Genomic DNA, 24,957 nt, shown 5'->3' on the forward strand with positions numbered 1-24,957 from the left:
AGCCAAGTGAAGGGGCAGCAGTGACTGATTCCTGTCTTCTCTAGTTTCTGTTTGGAAGGACTGCTGCAACGCAAGGACTTACAGATGAAAATTAAGTGGGAGGCAGCTGTCTTCAGGGTTTTGGGATGGATGTGGAATATTCTCCACCCTGATCAAAACGAGTTGACCTACAAATGCTCTGCCAGTGGCCTGACAAGACCCCAGTAGCCTACTTAGTAGCATGGAAATCAAGTAGTTCTTACAGTAACTCCTGATCCAAACACTATTCTCCTTTTGTTTAGGGACTTCTTCACCTGTCTGCATGGTGTTCTAGCAGAACTTGAAATTAAAAAACAAGACCTTAGTGTTTAATACGTGCAAGCAAATGGCTTAATTAAAATATTGCCTATTCCACAAAACTGATACTTCAGAACTTCCCTTTAATTTTCATAAGCTTATGCCCAAGGAGTATTCCTCCAAATTTTCTGATAGCATCCATTTTGTGCTAGGGCATTTTAATACCTTGTCTCTGTAACTGTAACACTATACTATTATTTTTTGGCTTTTCCCCCCATTAGTCAATTTATTGGCTTGGCACTTCAGAGAGAGTTGGCTTTTTGCATACTAATAGTTTCTTTGATTTGTTCTCTGCAGGATTCCAAGAGAGATCACAGTGATGAATATTCACCAAGCCATCTGCAATATTCCCTTTCTTGATTTCCTCACAAACAAAAATATGAGGATATTAAATGAGGAACAGTGAAATAACCTGAAGATGCTGTAGTAACAATGGATTGAAGAGTGAAATATTTAATGACAATTCCACTGTCTCTGTAGGACACTATTATATACATTTTATAATGTTGGGCTACTAGATCATTACCTCCAATTAAAGATGCACCTTAATGCAACAAAATGATGCTCTGTTCCAAATCAAGTTGTTAGACTGCAGTGTTGTTTACTCAGTAAGTGATGAGCGAACTTCGTCAGTTTGGGTTCAGTTGCTAGCTGAAAAAGACTTGGCAGCAAAATAGGCCTCCTCCAGCTGATGACTGGATAGCTTGCTGAGGTGATGTATTTTTAAGATGGAAATCCACAGCTCCCTTTGAGGCAGTCCACAGATCAGTACAGATTTTGCTGTGAGCTGGGGAGGCCATTGGAGACCATTTTTCCAAAGTATCGCGAATACATGCAAAGCAATAGGTAGCTTTGGAAGTTGGTTTGTTTGGAGGCTGATGCTTGTGGTGAGCGACTTGTGCAGATATAATTGAACGCCATGAACATGGCTCCAGTTACACAGCAGGACCAACCATGCAGCTAACTGTATGGTAACAAATATTTCCTTCCTTTAGGAGAGACTGAGTGAGCACCTCAGACATCCCGGTGATGGTAGGTTGGGGGCATGGCCAAGATGAATGAATAACGTCAAATTTAAAGGATTAACTGAGCATGTGACCTATGTGAGGGGAAAAGTAAAGTGACTTGGATGCGTGGCTTATTTCACAGAGGATTGTGTCAAGATTTCTGGGCGTTAATTGGCAAGATCCTTTGCTTCTCTAGCAAGTATTGACCTTGGCTGCTGGAAGAATTCCGATTACTGAGCTGGAGAGCAAGCGAATAGCTCTGTAATACTTGTTTAAATCTTTGGAGAACATTAGTCCATGATCAGCACAGATTGTGAGGAACTGACTGCAACAAAACTTTGGTTTAAACTCTGTATAGCAGAAAGGTACCCAGCAGGATTGGGGAAAACACAGGCACTTTGGACATGGCAGCATCTAATACCATGGCTGTGGGTAGAACCTTTACTTCCGGTCCCACCACTCACCTGCTTTAGGTATTGCTACGTTCTCCTCCTTGTGAATGCCACATCTGAAGGGCACACTGCAGCCTTGCAAATGTTTATTGACGTAAGAAGGTCTAACCGGCAATATAAAAATCTTCCTGGTATGTATTTGGCAATATTGTAAACATGCTGTCAATGTTGAGGGGCCCAAAATTTGACTATTACTTTACCAGGCTTTCAAAGTCCTTGTCTTTTTGAGGCAGTACCACATAATAGGTTGAATGAGGGCCTGAGAGCCGGGGACTCCTGAGTTCTGGTCCCATCTGGGTCACGCATTTGCTGCTTGGCCTGGAGGAAGTTGCATCACTGCTCAGTGCCCCAGTTTCCCCATATGCAAAATTGGGAATAAGGGTACCTATCTCATAGGGGTGTTCTGAGGCCTAATTAATATTTGTGCTGCAATTTCAAAATGTAAAGCATTTTAGAAGTGCTAAATAAGCTTCTTTTGTTGGGGAATAGGGTGTATTTCAAAACTAATACTTGAGTGCTTTCTTCACTAGAAAATTAATAAACTTGATACCAGGAGCTCTGCAGTTAAACAGAACTATGTGCATGCTCCAGGGAGAGTGATTCAGCTGAAAAAAGATGGTTTCAGGCTTTCAAGGAGCAGTTACAAACCAGAATAAAATTAAATTAATTTTTAAACTATAGACCCTTGACACTGTCCTCCTCAGGCCAGAATCGGCCATTGTTGCCCACCGCAAAGAGGACCTTCATCTGCAGATAGCCCCATTGAAATCAACAGGACTGGAGTACAGTACTACTCAGTTTGCCCTGAACATTGAAAATGGGACTGATGAGAGGGAATTTGAGTCGGGCTCTGAGATGAAGAGCTTTGATGGCATTGGCGTGGATGTTTTAAACACTCGGGCCCAGCTGTGGAATTCTTACTTGTGCTGGTGAGCACCCAGAAAGGGCAGTTGCATGAGAGAGCACTCGCTGGCTTGAGGAACAGCTGCACAATCTGGCCCTTACTCTACCATAGTCTGAAGTAGTATTGCTGTGGGGACTCTTGCTAGAGCACAGTGGCTGGGCCAGTGCTGAGAGTGGAGAGGAATCAGTTTAATTTAGGAATATCAGGCCCTATCTTAGCTTCCCTGTTGGGGCCTGGCAGCCTCTTATCCTTTGTTTGGTTTGCAGGCTGTAGGGAAGTCAAGCCTCCTACACCTTTTAGATACACTTGTACACAATTTGTAAGTTAGGCTCTGTAGTCCCATCCCAGGCTGCATAAAACCTTCCCTATGTGGCAGTTAGTTGCCCTTTGGGGCACCCAGTGCACTGGTATTCTGGAGCGACACATGCACTTCCATCCCTTAGTACTAAATGATTCATTGGTTGCCTGGTTTTCAAAAGTGCTGAGCACCCAGCAGCTCCTATAGATGTAGGATCCCATCTTTGGGCACCTGCCATTCAAAATCTTGGCACCTGCCATTCAACTGCTTGAGCCACATGATTTTCAGCTTTTGAGTTCTAAAAAGTCCCCTAAACCAAGGCATCTATTCTGTAGTAGTTTGAAGGAGCTACAATAATTGAGTCTCTTGATTCATTTCTAAGCAAGCCAGGTTAATATAGTTACCCCTAGGAGAATAATCTGACGTGAAATTTGCTAAGAACAAGCTATCCATTCAAACCAAAAGCAGTTACCAATAATATTTGTTTAGTTGTCCAAATGTAGGACATTTTTGCAAGAAGGTTTTTGAATTCTCAAGAGTGGTGGGAGAGACATTTCTTCATGAGAAAATAATCTGTTCCATCAGAATTGAAGAGAAGAAAGTTATGTCACACAACAAGGGGGAGGCTGTAAAAATTGGTAAACCAAGTTAAGTGTGAAAGAAATTGGAATATTTCAGAATATTCCGCTATGTGCTCTGTGGCTTTTTAAAAAGTCTTAATGTCAGTCAAAGATCTCCTTACAAACATTGTCCATATTTGAAATGTTGAGTGTTAAATCCTCCACATTCTGTATTATAATGTAAAATTGTGTAATATACATAAGTTTACAATAAATTCTTTTATTAGTTGTGATGACATTGTTTCTTTTTGCACACCTGTTTTATGTGACATGCAGTGCAATGGAGTATGCTGCAAAATGACAGTTTAGAAAAACTGTATTTGGGTGACAGGTGAAAGTCAGACAAACTCCTTTGTCCCTGAAGCAAAACAGGAATTTTTATCTTTTGTTGGCTCTGCAGAAAACCTGAAAGTTCTTAAACTTGGCCAAAGCAAAAGGTAGTTTTTGCCTTTGAGGTTTTTTTATGGTTTATTATGAAGGTTTCATTCTTTTGAAAGAGGAAGCCAGGAACTGAGCAAAAAAAGTTTAAGCTACCCTTGATGTGCCCATGCAAACAGCAGCAGACTTATTTGCCCTTAGAAAATGAGTGAAAGTAGACTGAGGCCTGGTCAACACTATGTGTTTATACCAAATTTAGCAGCGTTTAAACTGATTTAACCCTGCACCCGTCCACACAATGAAGCCCTTTATATTGATATAAAGGGCTCTTAAAACCGATTTCTGTACTCCTCCCTGATGAGGGGAGTAGCACTGAAATCGGTATTGCCATGTCGGATTAGGGTTAGTATGGCCGCAATTCGACGGTATTGGCCTCCAGGAGCTATCCCACAGTGCAACATTGTGACCACTCTGGACAGCAATCTGGAGTTGGATGCACTGGCCAGGTAGACAGGAAAGGCCCTGCGAACTTTTGAATTTCATTTCCTGTTTGCCTAGCATGGAGAGCTGATCAGCACAGGTGACCACGCAGAGCTCATCAGCACAGGTAACAATGCAGTCTGAGAATCGAAAAAGAGCTCCAGCATGGACCACATTAGAGGTACTGGATCTGATCGCTATATGGGGAGAGGATTCAGTGCTAACAGAATTCCATTCCAAAAGACGAAATAAAAAACCATTTGAAAAAATTTCCAAGGCCATGATGGAGAGAGGCCACAGCAGGGACTCAGTACAGTGCCGTGTGAAAGTTAAGGAGCTCAGACAAGCCTACCAGAAAACCAAAGAAGCAAATGAAGATCCGGGGCAGGGCCGCAAACATGCCGCTTCTACGCGGAGCTCCATGCAATTCTAGGAGGGTCCGCCACCACTACTCCACCCCTGTCCATGAATTCCGAGGTGGGGGTAATCTTAGCCTTGCCTGAGGATTCTGCAGACGGGGAAGAGGAGGAGGAGGAAGAGGAGGACGAGCTTGCATAGAGCACACAGCACTCTGTTCTCCCCAACAGCCAGGAACTTTTTCTCAGCCTGACAGAAGTACCCTCCCAGCCCTCCCAAGCCACTATCCCAGACAGTGAAGCCATGGAAGGGACCTCTGGTGAGTGTACCTTTGTAATATAAAATATGGTTTAAAAGCAAGCATTTTTTAATGATTAATTTGCCCTGAGGACTTGGGATGCATTCGCGGCCAGTAAAGTTACTGGAAAAGTCTGTTAACATGTTTGGGGATGGAGCAGAAATCCTCCAGGGACATCTCCATGAAGCTCTCCTGGAGGTACTCCAAAAGCCTTTGCAGAAGGTTTCTGGGCAGGGCAGCCTTATTCCGTCCTCCATGGTAGGACACTTGCTACATGCATGGCGTGGTCAAGTAATCTGGTATCATTGCATGACAAAGCCTAGCTGCGTATGGTCCTGGTGTTTGCTGGCATTCAAGCAACATCCGTTCTTTATCTCACTGTGTTATCCTCAGGAGAGTGATATCGTTCATGGTAACCTGGTTGAAATATGGGAATTTAATTAAGGGGACAGAGATGGTTGGGCTGTTTGCCTGTGGCTTAAAAGAAATCCTTCCCTGCATTTAGCCAAGCAGGGGGAGGAGGCGGGGGGGGGGAGCGGTTGGCGCTGAGCTTTCACGTTTGGCTAGCTGAGATCTTCCCTGCTACCGGCCACACGGTGGTGGGTAGGGTGGCTAGCAGCAATCTTCCATGATACCAGCCACGCTGTGGGGGGAGGGGTAAAGCGATCATCCCAGAGAATTGGATGGGGGCGATTCTGGTGCTGCACGTTAACAGGAATGAAGCAGCACTCAATGGTCTTTGCTTGCTATTTGGGAAAGGAGGGCGCTGGATATATGAAGGCTGCAGAAGCCGAAAGACTGTGGCTTACCATGGCCGCATGGAAGCCGAATACTGATGCCCGGACCTGCGTCTGTGATCTCTTAAAGCCGCAGGCACTCAATATTAAGATACAAAATGCGACCTTGTAGTGAGAGCACATGTGCTATGTAAGGTGAATAGTGTTGTTTACTGTGAAAGAGTATAACTATTGTTCTGTATAATGTATCTTTTTAAATATTTTTCCCTTTTTTCCCTCCCTCCTGCAGCTGCAGATTTTTCAAATCTCCCTCCTCCATCCCTCAGGGTCCAAAAAAAGACACAAGACAAAATGTTATCGGAAATCATGGAAGTGACCCGCAAAGAAAGAGCTCATCTGAATGAGTGGAAGGACGTGGTATCAAAGTACAGGAAAGATGCCAGTGACCGTGAGGGACCAACCTGAGGATAGGAGGGACGAACGTGAGGAGAGGAGAGACGCTTGAGATGAGAGGTGGCGGCAGGAAGATCAGAGGTGTCTGGATGCAACTCTGGGGCTGCTGCGTGATCAAACGGACATGCTCCAGCAGCTGGTGGAGCTTCAAGGATGGTAGCAGGATCACAGCGTGCTGCTGCAGCCCCTGTATAACCACCCTCCCCCCTCACCATGTTCCTTAGCCGCCTCTACCCACCCGATGACTAAGACCGTGTGTGGGGAGGCTCCGTGCACCCGCCCATTCCACCCCAGCAGACAGCCCAACCAAAAGGCTGACATTATTGTGAAATTTTTTTAGTGGCCTTTTCCTTCCCTCCTATCCTCCTCCCAAACCCCACCTGGGCTACCTTGTCAGTTCTCACCCTTTTTATAATTAATAAAGAATACATGATTTTTAAATGAGTGATTTTATTTCATTAGGAAGCAAGCCGTAATCAAAGGGGGAGGGTGGGTGGCTTACAGGGAATGAGTCAATCGGGGGGAGGTTCATCAAGGCGAAACAAAACACAACAGTCACACCGTACCCTGGCCCGTGATGAAACTGGTTTTCAAAGCTCTGATGCGCACCGCTTCCTTGTGTACTCTTCTAATCGCCCTGGTGTCTGGCTGCACATAATCAGCGGCCAGGTGATTTGCCTCAGCCTCCCACCCCGCCATAAAGGTCTCCCCATTACTCTCACGGAGATTGTGGAGCGCACAGCAAGCAGCAATAACAATGGGGACATTGGTTTGGCTGAGGTCTGAGTGAGTCAGTAATGTGCGTCAGTGCGCCTTTAAATGGCCAAATGCACATTCTACCACCATTCTGCACTTGCTCAGCCTGTAGCTGAACAACTCCTGACGACTGTCCAGGCTGCCTGTGTATGGCTTCATGAGCCATGGCATCCAGGGGTAAGCTGGGTCCCCCAGGATAACTACAGGCATTTCAACATCCCCAACTGTTAATTTCTGTCCTGGGAAGTAATTCCCTTGCTGCAGCTGTTTAAACAGAGTAGTGTTCCTGAAGAGGTGAGCGTCATGAATCCTTCCCAGCCATCCCACGTGGATGTTGGTGAAACGTCCCTTGTGATCCACCAGTGCTTGCAGCACCACGGAAAAGTACCCCTTGCGGTTTATGTACTGGGTGCTCTGGTGCTCCGGTGCCAAGATAGGGATATGTGTTCCATCTGTCGCCCCGCCACAGTTAGGGAATCCCATTGCAGCAAAGCCATCCACTATGACCTGCACATTTCCGAGTCACAACCTTTCGTAGCAGCAGCTTAATGATTGCTTTGGCTACTTGCATCACAGCAGCCCCCACATTCAATTTGCCCACTCCAAATTGATTCCTGACTGACCGGTAGCTGTCTGGCGTTGCAAGCTTCCAGAGGGCTATCGCCACTCGCTTCTCAACTGTGAGGGCTGCTCTCATCTTGGTATTCTGGCGTTTCAGGGCAGGAGAAAGCAAGTCACAAAGTTCCATGAAGGTGCCCTTACGCATGCAGAAGTTTCGCAGCCACTGGGAATCGTCCCACACCCGCAACACTATGCGGTCCCACCAGTCTGCTTGTTTCCCGGGCCCAAAATCGGCATTCCATGGCTAGAACCTGCCCCATTACCAGCGTGATCTCCAAAGCGCAGGGACCCGCGGTTTGAGAGAATTCTGTGTCCATGTCCTCATCACTCTTGTCGCCACGCTGCCATAGCCGCCGCCTCCTCGACTGGTTTAGCAGGTCCTGGTTTAGCATTGACTGCACGAGAATAAGCGAGGTGTTTACAACGCCCATGATTGCTGTCTTGAGCTGAGCAGGGTCCATGCTTGCCATGGTACGGCGTCTGCACAGTTCACCCAGGGAAAAAGGCGCGAAACGGTTGTCTGCTACTTGCACAGAGGGAGGGGTAAGGCTGTACCCAGAACCACCCACAACAATGTTTTTAGCCCCATCAGGCACTGGGATCTCAACCCAGAATTCCAATGGGCGGGGGAGACTGCGGGAACTATGGGATAGCTACCCACAGTGCAATGCTCCGGAAATCGACGCTAGCCTCGGTACATGGACGCACACCACCGAATTAATGTGCTAAGTGGGGACACGTGCAATCGACTTTATACAATCTGTTTTAAAAAAAGTTTCTGTAAAATCGGAATAATCCCATAATCTAGACATCTCCTGAGAAGGGAAGAAATCAAACTGGCTTTGAGCAGGTTATTTATGAATTTTCTTGACAGGAATGGTAAAAATTGTCAATCATTATGTAGCTCAGAAGATGAGAGCCTTGTACTGTCTTTCAGAGTACTGAAGTCCTGATTCTCATTTATAGTGGAGTCTTTAGCATGAATGAGAATCAGGCCCTGGAAGACTAACCAACAAATGGACAAAATTGTCAGGTTACCAATCTCTGTTATTAACACACTAGGAATATTTTAGCTGAAGCCTTCCCACATGCTGATTGACATATTTGTAAACATATTTAGGGAAATAAACCCTCAGTTGTAGAAGATGGAAAATGCATAACACTTACCACATGTTTGTATTGATCACGCTTTTCTGATTTTCTATTATTACCATCCCTTCCAGCAAGGAGGGTCTTTCCCAAACACCAGCCATCTGGCTGCAATTGTATGTGATCATCGCAGTGCTGGGGCAAGGGCCTGACATCACAATGGAATCATTACACTGACTTCTAATTGATGCTTTACCCCAACCCCTTAAAGTGACTGTGGTGCTTGCAAAGGGTGCTGGATTGCTAGCCCTTGAGAAATAAGTCCTTTGTTTTGGTACAGAACAGGTACAGCAAGGCACCAGCAGTGTACATATTCCAGTGTGCCTCCTTCCTGATGTGGAAGGATCACCTCCAAACATAGGCAATTCAGTTCCTCTGGACATTCAGCCCTTGCCATCTGTGCTACAAAAGCAAACAAGACTCCTCTTAGACAGATATTTGCACTGAAACCATGAACTGGACTGATCCCATGAATGTACCTGACAATGGTGCCCTATATGGAGAAAATATGAACTGTTAACCTAATATGCCCCATATCCTGTTGCCAGTCAAATGAGAAATTTTCATACAATACACAGGGAAAGTAATTTAGCTATAAGGAAACCTTTTTACATCAAAGATCATTAAAATGTTACTCAACTTTTTAGGTGATCAGATCAAGTTACCAGAGTTCAATCAAACAACTGAACATGCAAGAAAGTCTATTCAGACATGTAGAAGTGCAAATGTTCCTGGCTTCCTGACTAGAACAGTGGAGACAGTGTTGCAAAATGGAAATACACCTCTCAACCTCCATACAGGTTGGGTGACAAGCCAGCAGAATGTGGAACACCTGTGCTTCATTGCACATCATGCTATAGGGCCTGGATTATAATAGGTCATAACTATAAAATCTGGGTTTTTTTAAGGGATATTATTGTGTGACTCAAATAAACCACTCTTGCAATATGATTCACAGAGAGAAAAGACCATCATGGATTTTATAGTTAAAGACTTTATAATCTGGATATTGTGGCATAATGTATAAAACCAGTACAGCTGCCCCCTTTTGTCTTCTTGTCTGCATCACTCCTCTTACAAACAGCACTCTTTATCCTCTCCTGCTTTCCCCTGCTCCCACCTTGTCCCCCATGCCACTCTCTCCTTGCTCCTGCCCTTGTGTCTTCCCCCTCTCAAAGAGCCTCTGTCTCTTCTCCTGGTTTTCCTTGGTGGGCTTTCCCTAAGGTTGGAAGGACACCCCATAGAGTCCCCCACTAGTTCTGCTGTTGATTATGCTTCAGGCTGTGAGCAGGTGGCTACTCACAGCAGCTCATTCTACAGGCACCAGTATGCATGGCAATTCTAAGCACTATGAGGTGCGCTGCTCGGGGGGGATGTCTCCCTCCACACCCACCCTCAGCCAGCACCTGCTGCCTGCAAGAACATGGAACCTCAGATGGCTTCAAAGCAAAATGTACCATTCAGTGGGGTAGGGCTTAGGTGTAAAGCCCAAGAGCAATTAGCAGCTGCGCACCTGGAAGAACCTTGCTGAGACAAACAGTACAGAAACAGCTCTTCCCCCTACTAGTTCACCCTATGAAAGTTTTCCCTTTTATAGAAACTTTTTCCCAGCATGCTGTTCAGGGGCTGGCCCTTTAAATTGGGGAGAGAGAAGTTGCTCTAGCCTTAAAGCAGCTATTTTGCAAGGGACTACTGCTGAGTGCATTTCCCTTTCTTCTCTAGTTGGGAAGTGCCTGCTAAGTTTTCCTCTGCTTTTACTAAAGATATGGGGCCCTCTCGTACAGGATACCTCTGTGAGCAGTTGCAGCAGGACTGTATTTTGGTGACCTTCAGCATGCTTCTGGGGCTCAGTGGAAAGGCTTGCCCTTTCAAAGGTTCATTGTGAGCCTCGCCCAGCGGACTATCCAAGAGCTTGTTCCAGTGTAAGTGTGTCCTATGTAAGAGTTTGGTGGTGTTGGCTGCCATTATAAAGCAATGATCACTATAAAATTCCCATGTGGTAGTGTGCTCTCATGATGCAGGTGGGACCACAAGGTCTGTGAGGTAAAACCAAGCAGCTTTTTTTTCTTAGTGGGAATGTGATACTCTGTAATTAGTGTGGACAAGGTGCTGGCGGGAGCGTGCGTGTGTAGCTAGAGGGCTAGATCTATGATTATTTACGTTCCCACAGTGCCTAGGAGCCACAGGCCAGGACCCCAAATGGAACAAAAAGGCAGCCCTAAAGAACTGACAGTCTGAGTGACAACAGCTGGATACAGACAGATCGACTGGGTAGTACAAGGAAAGAAGACAATATGGCCTAGCTAGACCAGCCACACATTGGGTGTGGGAAGAGTCGAACACACAAGTGGAGGGAACAATGTGGTGGCAAACTTTTAATTCTGTGATTTTATTTATTTGCAGTGGGGGGAGGGGTGTTACTTAGTAGGGGATCTGCTAAAGGGGAAGGTAAGGGGGAGAGAGCGAGGGAGGAAGAACAGCTGAGGAATGGAGCTGAGGTAAAAAGGCAGGGAAGAAGGAGGGCTGAGCAATCAGCAAAGGACAGAGACCAGTGTAGCATGGTCAGAGATCCTGGCTCCTACTGCTTCTGTTCCTACCAGCGGGAGTTTCTGGCTGGCTCCTCTCTCTACTGCTCTCCCAAAAGCACATGGTGGGGGGCACTGCCTGGATCCTAATGCCCTCAGAGTGGGGGGGGGGGTCTTCCTTGCCCAATTCTAGGTTCAGAGAGGTTCTGGCAGAGGGGTAGCCCTAGCTGGGCCCCCTTCTACTCTCTCCCTATCAGCAGGAGTGTCTGGCTGTCAAAGCTGTAGCTGAGGCTGCAAACCAATCTCAGGGATAATCCTGCAGTTCACACACGTTATTTTCTGAAAAGCTCACCAGTAGATTTGAGGAAAATCCCATAAGCTGCCACAAATTCTGCAGCTCAATGTTTTTCCTTTTTGAAAAGAATTGTTACCCACCACACCTAGTACACAAATGCTGCAGCCTTGAAACATGTAAATAGTTCTGCCAGCGGCCTTGGGTCTGTATCTAAGCTTGAGAAAAAATTGGGCGGCTGTTGATCGTTATGAATGATTGAAAATCAGCTGGGAATGCACAGGGAAGAATTGCACTGATCCTTAGATGCTATGCTAGGATTCACTCTTGTACATATGTTCTCTCATTTGTGGGGGTGGTAGGGTTGTCAATTTTGGTGGAATAGATTCCTGGCAGTTTCATCACATGACAATCTTTAATTAAAGATTAATCTTTAATTCCTGGCAACTCTAGGCTAATCCTCGAGGGTTGGCAACCCTAGGGAGTGGAGGGGTGGAACATTTGTCTGGGTCTGATTTAAGCATGTGCACATCTTAGTGGCATTGAGCCCTCCTGCAGAAATAGCCCTAGGAGAAGACATGAGAGAATAAAAGCCATGAGGATCTAGTCATGGACTTTCCCACACATAGTTCCATTGGGAGAGGGGAGGAGAGGCTGTTCAGGGTTCTTCTAGTGGCATGAGCCACACACAGGCCTCAGCCCCAAACTCTGCAGGTGCTGAGTACTTCCCTGACTAGGGATTCTGGTGCCTCTCCTCTGCTCTCTGGTTGAATTCTCCCTTCCCCCTCCAGATCTTCTGCAGCTGTGCAGAGAGGATCAATATGGACCTTAAGATGGCTGACATGAATGTGGTGCCTCATAGCAAGTTGGTGGGACTCTCACCTGTCTCCTTTTTCAAAGAAACTTGATAGATAAACTGTAAAGGTTGCATAGTTAAAATAAGTCAAGAAATGCAGAAGTGCTGTTTCCTACTGCATGTGGACTTGGCTGTGCTGTACATATGCACTATTTTTAGAGCTGTGTTAAATATCTGCAATAAACTAGTATCCATGGCCAATGTAGGCAGATTAACAGACATCAGGGGATCTTAACTTCTGCATTTTCTGACTTTGAACTCTGCATCTGCAACATTCGCATTAACAAAGCTAATTTTCAAGGTACTCAAAACTGGCAAAAAAAATTCAACTTATTACTATTCCCACAGTGTTTGGACTGCCGAGTATTCCCGTGCTCAGTCACTAGTAAATATTGTGAGGTATAAAATACCTAAAGCAACTGAATTACATGGGAACATGTTACCTGAATATAATTGAACTTGAATCTGAACTAACCAAGGTGCTTTAAAAAAATAAAAAAATTCAGTCATCTGGTCAATTTTTAGCTCAGTGCAGTTACAAAAAGGGCAGAGAATTAAGTCTGAATATTGCTTACTAGAAATTATAACACGTCCTTAGTGCTAGTTCAGTGAGGATGCTCTTGGGCAGGGGCGGCGCTAGGAATTTTGCTGCCCCAAGCACGGCAGGCAGGCTGGCTGCCTGCCTTTCGCAGGCAAGCCGCCGAGGGCAGCCTGCCTGCCGCCCTCGTGGAGCTGGCAGAGCGCCCCCTGCACCTTGCCGCCCCAAGCACATGCTTGCTGTGCTGGGGCCTGGAGCCGCCCCTGCTCTTGGGTGACTTGTAAAGTGGTGATTTTGTTCCCACTGCCCATGTAAGTTGTGATGCCTTTTTTTTTTTTCTTTTCCCCTTAAGGATTTCTGAGGGGTTCTCATGATGTGGTGCAGGATGTTTTTTTAATCTTTCCCAGTCTGATAAACTGCAGCATCCAAAGACAATGATAAAATCAACAGTGATTCCACCTCTCTCAACCAGTCTAATTCTCAGTGTCGTCGTTCTAGGCAGGCCGCCCAAGTCTATTATTTTGGACTTCTCCCTTTGTTTTGAGTGATTTAGGAGACAGCCTAGTGTGACTGTCTTCTGGACCAATGTCTAAGTACACAGCTACACAAAAATAGTTACAGATCTTTTTGTTGAAGGTCAATGTGCAATGCTATGTTTTACATCAAAATTAAGATTAGAAGAAGAACCAGTAGCCAAAATACATTTTATTAAATTAACTTTCAGTCCATTTGATAAAATACAAGCTTCATGTATTACCAGTTTGTTTACAACTGTTTTGTAGAAATATAGTAAATTAAGAAAAGAAACTGAGTAGGCAGTATGTGTTGGGTTTTTTGCTAATAGTAAAATCCAAGAGTGAAATTAACTGAACTGTTGAAACTGAACAGTTTAAAAACTTTACAAACAGATTGATCAAGCAGACTATACATAGTTTTCCTTAGAAACATTTAACATGCAAAACATTTAGTGCAGTTTGGAATATTTCAATCAGTTTCCAAAAAAAAAAATATGATTTCCTCCCACAAAAAAAAACCCTAACAAATATATATATAAAATATCGATTTTTTTTCTGCAAGTACTGATGTTAAATACTGAAAATTCATCGGACAATAATCCCAACATAAAATCTGAAGAGTGCAAGAAATTTCATCCCCCATCCCAAAGAAACACACATTAATGGGCATATTATCTTTACTCATGGCTGAGTCTCAGTGGCTGAATCGTACCAGTTTTAATGGAAGCAGCTCCCTTAAATCCCTATATAATGCAATGTACTTTCTAGATAAATTTCAAAAATAGTCCACCAGCCCCCAGTTCAAGAATCGCTCTTACGGAGATGCTCAGCAATGTGAGTGTGTTTGTATAGCCCAAAGGATCATTAAACCAGCCTTTGACTTGAGCTGGGAAAAGATTAAGAGAAAATTTCTGTAACTTCCCATTTTATCAGTTACTCTCATTACAGATGAATGAATAACTGATTACTGTTCAAGTTTGAGGGCAACATTTCCTTTCATTCTAACAGACAAATTTCTAACACACAAACTGTAACTTTTTTCTGTGTGATATTTTCAGAAGAAAATTAGGAAAAATGTTAAATTAGAAATAGATTTATTATATTGCATAAACCCTTTAGATAAAAACTCTTAAGTTTATCACAAGCTAGATGAACGAGCACTAGGAAATGATTTATTAAAACAGAATGAGTAAAAGTTAAATCTACATCAGTTATCTTTTAAAAAAGGTAATCTTTAGAATGACTAAATTTAAAATGGTCCATCTTTAAAAATGAAGGTATGAATTACATTCTGCTTTTTTTTTTAAATAGAGTATCCATGTAACATTCATCTCTGGTTATTTTTAGCACTAGCATTACCAATATACAGGCAATAATTCAAGATTTCAAGGCAATATATTTTTCATCTTGCATAAGCAAACAGTTAACATTTAATAAAAGTCTAAGGATATCCTTTTATTAAAGAATCTTCAGATTCCATTATGCAAAATCTATGTACGCTATATACATACACCTTAAGCATGACCATTACAAATTACATCCATAAACATTTTAGTTTCTGGTCCATACAATCCACAGTAGTTATCTGAGCTGACCTAATAAGTTTACGGTCAGCCAAGAGCCAAGTTGAGGTGTTGTTTTGTCAGGACTTTCTTGATTCTCTCTCATGCTTTTGTTGTTTATTCTTCAAAAATTCAAACTCCACCTAAGGTGGCTTTCCAACTTTGAAATATTCAGCTTCAGCCATGAAGCCCCAGTGACTTTTTGTCTGATTTGTTTAAAGAGTATTATCATGCCAAAAGACTTCTAAAAAACCACTAAAATCAATGCCAGCCACGAATGCTACACTGTTTGGTGTAGTATTCCAATGTATTAGTGAGATGCTTGCTTGTGTACTTCAAACTTTAAAAAAAAATAAAAACAAGTTCAAAAGTCAGCTTGGGTCATTCACCAGCTCTTTCACTGACCTACGGCAGACAGGTCTGTTAGATAGCACTGGCTTTAGTTTTAGTTATTTCCATTTGTGATTTTCCCCCCACAAATGCAGCTAAGCGTAGGGGCATTATCTGCAATACTGTCTTTGCTGCGCAAAGTCAATCTCCTAATGTGATACCAGCTGGCATAGTAATGAGCCTGGTTCTACAAAAACTAGGTCAGTCTGTTTTGCCAGTTCCAAATCAAGTGCTTTGCGCTTTGTGTATTCACAGATATTATGTATATATCATTACTCACTGTAGCTGCTTTTGATATTGTCTCTTTGATCTTAACACCCTGCATGAAAGTTGCATAGCAGGACATTTTTACTAACAACCCACATTTAAGCTGCCTGGACGTGAACTGGATCCAAGTTCACACGTTAAGGATACGAGAAGGAGCCTGGAAAACCGCAGAAGGGTTGGGGGAAAACTTGGTCTTCACTTCTGGAATCTAAAGGGGAAAATAATATGCATTAGCACCACTTCTGGGTACAGTAATCATGGGGGTTCTTGGCCCACAGGTCTCTGGTCTCCTCTCTACTGTAAAATAAAACACGTCGGAGGACTGTGTCATACAATAGGCCCCTGACACAGGTTGGTATGGAACTGTACATGAACTGAACCATTTTTATAGCACAGTTCCAGGGCACTGTAAAAAATTTGTTCAATCAGAGCCACACTGTATGTAAGACCAGAACAGTTTGGATGGGCTGCTTCATTGTAACTGGGTCCTTCAACACAGTTAAAGGTTAAGGTGCAGGTAGGACTGGGGATGCTGTCTACAATAGCAAGACAAGCATGTTTGAGCGATTCTTGCTGGCAGGTTGCTAATGGATTCCCATCCAATGTGCACAGAGAGAACTGCTGACCCTTTCACAAAGCCTTGCTAACATTTGTTTCACACAAACATAAAGGCAAATATACCACTAGACTAGTGATTGATTAAAGTAAGAGGCTGGAGGAGAGATCTGCATGGTGCAAAGTCTGAACTGCTTGGAGAACACAAACAAGAAACCGCTCTAAAAATGTCTGAGCTCAGTGCTTTATGGACTAGCAACTGTACTGTATGTATTGCAACCTGGGCGCACACATGCAGCATTCAGGAAGAAAAGTTAACTATACTGAATATTCTGTATGCTCTTCAAGTAGAGACTGTGAGAGAGATGGCAGAGATGACTCCAGAGCAAAATTCCTATTGACTTCAATGTAGCTAGGATTTCATCCTAAGTGTAGCACTGTGGTGAACAGATGGTACCTACTGACGCAGAGTAGCTGAAGAGCCTGTCTCTTAACATAATAAGAGACTAACTGAATTTAAATGGAATTGTCTTTACTTGTGTCTCCTGCCCAGGGTTCAGACGATAGCTGCCCTCAAGCATAACTGTCTTAAGTTTTGTTTGGTCCTACTTGCTCCAACAGAACTGCTGGAGGAGTGAGGAAGAGGAGCAGGGCCACAAGAACAGGACATAGAAAAAAGGAAATTAGCTAATAATCTAGTTTTTTTCACATTCTTCTGGGGATGAGTCTTAAATGCTGGTGAACAGAATAATATCACAAACAAAGCCACTGTGGAGATCAACAGCTGGAAAATCCTAGCTAAATCCTACATACAGGTTATTGTAAAACAACCTGTGGAACTCATTGCTGGGAGATATTGTGAAGGTCAAAAGTATAACTGGGTTCAAAAAGGAGCTAGACAAGTTCATGGAGGATAGGGCCATCAATGATTTAGTTGGGGTTGGTCCTGTTTTGAGCAGAGGATTGGACTAGATGAACTCCTGAGGTCTCTTCCAAACCAAATCTTCTATGATTCTATAACTGTTAGCCAAGATGGTCAGGGATGCAATCCCATTCTCTGGGTGTCCTTAAGCCTCTCACTGCCAGAAGCTGAGACTGGATGATGGGATGACTCACTCAATAATTGCCCTGTTCTGTTAATTCTTTCTGAAGCATCTGGCACAAGCCACTAGACTAGATGTACCCATTGGTTTGACCCCATATGGCTGTTCTTATGTTACCGAATCACACACATGTAACCCAGTTGGGGCTTGGGCAAAAGGAAAAGCCTGAATGGTTTTTAAAGGTCTTCTAGGGCCGAGTAAACACAAGTGATTTCAAAATGTATCTTCACTCTGTCTAATCTAGCTGTTTCCAAGCAGCATCTTCATGCCAACTTATTGCTTTGCTCATAGTAATGCTGTTTGCTTTGCTGGATATGAGAGAAAAGCCTCTGTACTCTGCTGTTCTGGGAGACAGGGCCATTCCTGGCTCAGTCTGCAGAGTCTCAATATTTTGTGCCTTTGGTGGTTTCTCTCTATGCATATGTGTTTCAGATTTTATCTTTGCCTCACATCAATAACTGAAGTTATTGATGCTGACTTCCCCTCTACCCGGGGGGTGCTCACCCACCCCCATCTCAGGCCCTGCACTCACTCCTCCACTTCCTCTAAACCACACCATCCTGCCTTTTCCCGTCCCCACTCCACCCTTGACCCTGTTCCTGCTCCACCCTCAACCCCATCCCCGCTCTGCCCCTTACCCCAAGGCCCCACCCCCACCCTGCCTCCACTTCTTTCCGCCCCCTTTCCTGGTGCGCCCCAGCCCCACTTCTCCCCCTTCCTCCCAGGGCCTCCTGCATGCTGTGGAACAGCTGATTGCAGGGGGCTCTGGGGAGAGGAAATTATTAGCATGGCCGCCGGCGGGCGAGAGGCACTGGGGGAGAGGGGAGTTGGCTGCCGGTGGGTACTAAGCATCCACTAATTTTTTTCCATGGTGTTCTAGCCCTGGAGCACCCACGCAGTTGGCACCTATGACTGGAGTAAGTGCTGTTTTGAGTCTGTAATTGGTCTCTTCCACGACATCCACACGTCATGTGGAAGCACTGGAAGTTCTTTTTTGTTTCACTGCACCATTTTGGTCAGTTCTGTGCTCTGTTTGAGTATTATAACCTATGCTTGCGGGCAGGGAGGTTCTAACTGGTCTTTTTCCCACCTACAATCCTGCTGTCTCTGTCCATCTCTTTCCTGTTCTTTCACCAGGCTCAGAATTCTCCACTTCAGCAACTTATGCCCCTTTATCTTTGCATTCCATAAGAATGTCAAGTCTTGTAATAATGTCTGGTGGGGATCACACAAGCTGTGGCCAAAGTTTAATATTCAAACACACCATGAGTTTGAACTCTGGCTTATGAAAGACTCAAACAAGGCAAACTACTCTGATATTCACTTGGAGAGTTCTTTGTGGATTCCACAGCCACTTGTTTTCTCTCTTCTTTAATCTCTTTGAGTCCTACTGCTGATACCACATCCCAGACATTGCTTCTCCCTTCCAAAAAAAAGATTGGCTGTATTGAAACACTTTGTACTTTGCTGAGAACAGGACTGACACTAACACAACTTTGACATTTTAGGCTGAGATATTTTCAAGCCTGCTCAACTTCCCATTAAATGTTTTGGGAGTTAGTAAATTGTTTCAGCTTCAATCCGGTTCTCAGCAAAGCACCAGGTGGTCTAATTCAGCAAGAATCAGGATATGGAATCAGCTAATTAGTGGGAACTGGAAGTCCAAATCCTCCAGGTGGCTTTGAAAATCTTCACCTTCGTATTGTGCACCGTTCTCTTCTCTTCCCTTGCTAAGCTCTTGCTAGGGAAAATCAACGGTCTGTGGCACTCAGCTGTAATGCTTTCTTCTCTTTTCCCCTCAATCATTGATTGCACAGTCCCTTGTGATGAGTGCTTCCTGTGGTACCATTTGCCTGCTATTCTGACAGATTCTGTAGTCCAGGCTCCTTGTACTCCCATGTCCAATTTGACCTAAATTCTGCTGAAATGCCTGTTCATTCTGCAGCACCCGCAGTGCAACAGACTGGAGATTCAGTGGCAGCTTAAGTTTTTAAAGGGCTGGAGGCTGCTCTTGAATTAAATATGAAAATGAATAATGCAAGCAGTACTGTGTCCCTTGTGTGGACTTGATATTCAATTCAATTTTATGCTGTTCCTACATTTATCATTTTCAACGTCCTACAGAATTTTGTACTGCAAACATATAACTGCACTGCAGGGGTTGTCTGAGGCAAGCTGGACATTTAGGTGGCTCAGAAAGGGGAAGAGGAAGGGGAAGGGAAAGGCAGCTTGCAATTACAAGATAAGCACATTAGCTGTATGTTCCTGTTAAAATAATCTGCAGTGAAATGGTTAAGAGTTGACATTTAAATTGCCCCCATTTGATTTCTAAGTTAACATCTCCTGGAGATGAATGGGACTGTCACCACCAGGGAGACCCCACTGCAGTTATTTAATTGGGTTCACAGCAGGAAGGCTTTCTTTGCAATGATTAGGGCTAGAAACATATGTATTTATTTACTTTTAATCAAAGATGGAGAGCAATTCTGTGGCCAGGGCTGGATTCTGCAATGTTGCACCAACCATTTCTTCACCTAGCTTTCCAAATAACCCTTCCTCAAATCGCGGAAAGGAAGAAAGAGCCGTATGGAGATCTGCTTGGGTCCACTTTGTGTTTAAGATGACCAGATGCCACCGTGCCAGTGGACTCAGCAGAAGAGCAGACATAGATATAAGCCCTGCAGCACTACTTGTTGGCACCCCTACCACCTCTGCCAGGTTTAGATTTCTCTACATGCTGTTGCTGTATGGCCAGTGTCTCAAGTTTATGGCCAATGCTGGTTGTATTTGAATGTGACAGCGATGGATGAAATATGGATCTGGGCCTCCTACAGAAATAAAACATAGAGCAGATTTTTGAAGTTTGAAATTTTTTTCCAAGCTCTTTGGCTTTTAATTCTAGTTCTAGTTGGGGCTTCTCTAAGCTCAAGGCCTGGTGGAGGGAGGACTTTTGGTGAACAGGAAAAAAGTAACTTCATCTTCTCCAATCCGTGAGATAGGAGGGATTCCAGCCTTAAAATGATTCATTTTAATGTGTCTGCATCACTGGTCCCTCCCATTTTGCCGCACCATAGAAACCAGAGGAAACCTTCCTATACCCCTCAGAGCAAATGGAAGAGAGCAAAGTTGACCAAGTGGGTTTGCCTTGCAGCAATGTTGAGGCTGTCTTGCCTGTTAGACCATGTCCACCGACTGTTCAAGGTCGATGGTGCAGCTTGTGGCCAGTTTTGCTGCTGCAGCATTGCTGAAGGCTGCAGAGTAGGGTATTGCTCACATGTAAGCCGTTCTCAGTTGGTGGGATGCTGTTTGCCTTGCACATTTAAGGAGAGACTCAGGAAAAGTTCTGAACAGAGAGACTACACTGCACAAGTGCAGATGGTATTAAATTGATTGTATACAGTAACATAATACAACAGACCAAGAAGATGTTTGAGTCGAGATTACTGTGGGAACCATAATTTTGAACTTCCTACTCCTATGTAGTTTAAAATCTTGTCCTTAGCATTGAATTAAAAGTTACGAATACCCTCTGCCAGATCTCTCTGAAAACAAGAGGTGACTAGGGTGACCAGATGTCCTGATTTTATAGGGACAGTCCCGATTTTGGGGTCTTTTTCTTATATAGGCTCCTACTACCCCCACAGATTTTTCACATTTGCTGTCTGGTCACTGTAGAGGTGACTGATGTGCAATGAGGGAAGAGCATTTGCTCAAGTCATGGCTTGGTTTCTAACCACAATGCACTGGTAATATGTAAGGGGTATGGAATTTTCTTTGGGGTCTCTTCAAAAGGCCTCCAGAGTTTGTAAAAAATGTATAATTACCTTAAAATCTGCCCTGTAGCTAGTCTCTTGCACAAAATGATCTTCTGGAATAATGAAGCCTTGCTTTGTCTTTATGGGCTTTGACGGTTTGGCTCCAGTCCATGGGCGATACTCCTGCCTGAAATGAGTTGGTAAAAACAGAAGGACCCAGAATACAGAATTAATGCAGTGTACAGACAGCAGGCACCTCTGCTCAGTGTGAGAGCAAATAAATACAAAAGGCAAGTTTGGGAACTTCTTGCTTATAATTAGGGTGATCAGATGTCTCAAAATTAGGGGCTTTATCTTATATAAGACTACCCTCTGTCCTGATTTTTCACACTTGCTATCTGGTCACCCTACTTACAATTTTCAACACCGTTAAATCAAACCAAATCTGCTAAGTCCATTTGTACTCCAACACCTAATAAAAGTAGACTCTTAAACCAGCTCTGCATGCTGTATTCCTTAGAAAGCTGGTGCTCAATGAAGGGTATAGACAGCCTAGATGAACTAGCTCTGACTGCACTGGTTTCATCCTGCACCTACTTGCTGGAGCTTTCATGCTCCCTTTTAGAGCTGCTTGCTGATTTCCTCCTGGACAAAAAGTTGTTTTTCATGCCTTGAGCATTTTGATTCTAGATATCAGCCCCATGGCATTTCACTTGCTTTCAGTGAATGATTTTCTTAATGTTTCTTTATCTGGTTTTACCCCTCTTGGCTGCCGTCAGTCACATCTGCCAGTGTGCAGTGTTCTACATATTCATGTGTCAGAGCTGCACCTCCTCTTTGCCCCATTATGGACTATCTGATGCTTCAGCTGATATTTTCATGTGGCTGAGAGGTTGGAAAACTCGTCTCCTTAAGACAGAAGGAGAGGAAGGAAGAGATTGTGTGAGCCTGGAGTACGGCTGTGTTTGGTAAGATGGGTGCAGAGGCTTCCCTACCTTGCTTGCAGCGATCAACTGTATTCAAAAGTGGCTATCAGTGTCTGGCTTATCCAGTAACTTGGCCCTCCATTGTGGTCCTCTGCACCTTTGTCACAGGGTTAACTAGTGCTCTCAGTTAGGCCATTCTGGAGGCTGCAGAAGTAGCCAAATGTGTCTGCTTGTTGGGGATAGGATTAAGGGAGTCTGTTGTGTGCCCCCTGCTGTAATAATGGGAGATCACTGGCCTGTCCCAATTGTGCGTCTAACTGTGGAAAAGCAGCTAAAGGCTTATAGGTGATTGGAACACTACACAACAATGAACAGTGATGGGAAAAGGTACGAACATGGACACAGACTGAATTAGCCCAAACAAAAAGGGCCACTGATATAACTCATGGACTGTAGAGCCTCAGCAAACAAAGGAGTGGGAAACTGGAAATCAGAGGACCAAAAATTGGTGGGTCATAAATTAAGCCTGACTGGTGAATAAAATAATGTGAGGATGGACTATTCTGCTCCTCACCCCTTGCCTTGTGTGTCCTGCGTATCCTCATCAATACATTGCCAAAGTTGGCATGGATTTTCTAGTGGTTTTTGCCATGATATTAAGCAGGCCAAGATGTCTGAACTCAAAACCCTGAGCCTTGCTGAACTATTTAAAGTTGTACAATGACATGGTCATGGACTCCCTGGGCCCATTTATTCTATCAAAATCAATACAACAGTCATAAGCAAAAACTACGCTAACTGCTACTGCGGCAAAGGCTTGGAGAATAGATTGTGTTTTAGCAGGGAGCCTAGGTTTGATCACAACCAACCAACTCTTTTTTTCAACATGACTGCCCTTTAGATATTAGTTGGGAAGTGCTGTTTAAAATACTGATAGTTAAAATGTGTTTCTAAAGCTCTGTCTAGGTTAGGATTTAAAGGTGTGTTTTTAGAATGTGTAGATCTATCTTGCTCAGCTAAGCATGTGATTAAAATATACACTGCCTAGTCTACACTATACTTTTAAATCTAGACACAGCCTTAAAACACTGCATGTTTTCCTAGTCTCAGCATGCTATAAAGTCCTAGGGACCAAGGTACTTCAGTGCTTTACTAGCTTACATTTCATTGCCTGGTGGTTATTCAGATGAGGTAACTCTGCAATGAGTTCTTAAGTCTGTTCAGGACCAGCGGTGGGTCTCGTTCGATAAAGGATCCTGAGGCACACAACTCCCTCCCAGGGAAGGGATACCTAAGTCTGTGGAATCTCTGTTTCCAAGCTTGTGCTTGAGCGTCCACACCGTCTTGTAAACTTAGGCTTCCAATTGCTGGAACCGTGTCTCACAGCCATGCTAATGCATCCATGCTGCAATACACAGACCTGCTGACTGGGGTCAGGCTTGAGCTGCGTACAGACTCAAGCTCTGACCAAGCCCCCCAGTAAGGTCCTAGGACTAGGGTCCTGAGTGCATACTGACCTGAGTCACACTGATTTGTGTGTGGATGGAACTGGCTCTTGGGGTCAAACTTGAGTCAGAGCCTGAGTTCAGTGTGCACTGCATATGTCAGCTATTTTAACTGGTCTGGTCTTGATGACTGGATTTTGGGCTTTTGCCTTGTTTTAGCACCTATTACCCACTCCACCCCTTTTCCATAGCCCTAGCACCAGTCACCTAACAGAACTGCCCTGGTGGCAGATATTTCGATGATACCGGGCTGCGTGTTTGGGCTGGCCTGTTCTCCTGTTAGGGTATGTCTACACTACCTGCTGGATCGGCGGGCAGAGATCGATCCAGCGGGGGTCAATTTATCGTGTCTAGTCTAGACGCGATAAATTGATTCCCGAGTGCTCTCCCATCAACTCCTGTACTCCACCACTGCGAGAGGCACAGGTAGAGTCGATGGGGGAGCGGCAGCAGTTGAAGACACCACGATAAGTCGATCTAAGTACTTCAACTTCAGCTACATTATTCACATAGCTGAAGTTGCATAACTTAGATCGATTTCCCCTCTTTCCGCCCCCCCAGTGTAGACCAGGCCTTAGACAGTTGCTGGTCTGTATTTGGTGCTTTGTTACCTCTGGAGAGGTCCCTTATAGAAGGCTTAAATATGTATTGTAAACAAAAGCTATTAGCCAAGGACAGCCAAAACAAAACAGAATTTTCCCTAGGGAATCTCAAACAGTTGTGAAAGGCTAGCTGAATTCAAGCTCTGTACAGCTTTGCAGCCAGAGGGGAGAACATAGGACATACTGGGCAAAGTACCAACGGACTCTTACTTAACCATTAATTATGTCACAATAGTTTCCAAGTACTTGAACCTGTTGTCTCACATAAGGCTGACTTGCCTTAAGGATACAGATTGCAATTGATTGCTAACCTATCTATCCTAATGATGGCCCTATGCCATTACACCATAGAAGTGAAAAGGGGCTCAGGGTATTCCTAGCTTTGAATAAGTATCTGAGACTCCTCTTTCCAGGATTGAGTTTGTTTCATTACTTTATAATAAATCATCTGCTGATTTGGCATCTCTGAAGAAGTATGGCTTTGCATCATGGTATCCTCAGTTTGGCTGGAAACCAAATAGCTTGCTGCTCAGTCTGTATACCTGGGCCAATGTCCGAGGAGCAAAAAATGTGATGGTGTCTGGACAACATTCTGTTTTCATCCATCAAATCAGAAAGGTGAGCAAAAATAGAATAACTATCCTATGTCTGGTGCTTTTCTATTGCTCAGACACTTAACAGACTCCAGAGGGGTTTTCCTCTGTAATTTAGAACCAGGAT

The 24,957-nt window shown here is 44.1% G+C and overlaps 2 protein-coding genes across 2 annotated transcripts in view; one reads left to right on the top strand and one right to left on the bottom strand.

The window, feature by feature from the left end:
• Positions 1 to 3,850, top strand: part of YEATS2 (YEATS domain containing 2) — a 56,956-nt gene extending 53,106 nt beyond the window's left edge. Inside the window, exon 26 of the mRNA XM_050963710.1 lies at positions 634 to 3,850. Coding sequence (XP_050819667.1) covers positions 634 to 742 — 109 coding nt within the window. The 3' untranslated portion in view covers positions 743 to 3,850. The remainder of the gene's footprint in view (positions 1 to 633) is intronic.
• A 9,907-nt stretch (positions 3,851 to 13,757) lies between these two features.
• The window catches only part of MAP6D1 (MAP6 domain containing 1), a 43,722-nt gene continuing 32,522 nt past the window's right edge, over positions 13,758 to 24,957 (bottom strand). Inside the window, exons 2-3 of the mRNA XM_050964174.1 lie at positions 21,274 to 21,391; positions 13,758 to 15,999 (exon numbers count right to left, since the gene is read on the bottom strand). Coding sequence (XP_050820131.1) covers positions 15,922 to 15,999; positions 21,274 to 21,391 — 196 coding nt within the window. The 3' untranslated portion in view covers positions 13,758 to 15,921. The remainder of the gene's footprint in view (positions 16,000 to 21,273; positions 21,392 to 24,957) is intronic.

This window comes from Gopherus flavomarginatus, chromosome 8, assembly GCF_025201925.1.
Source record: "Gopherus flavomarginatus isolate rGopFla2 chromosome 8, rGopFla2.mat.asm, whole genome shotgun sequence".
NCBI classification, from domain to species: domain Eukaryota; kingdom Metazoa; phylum Chordata; order Testudines; family Testudinidae; genus Gopherus; species Gopherus flavomarginatus.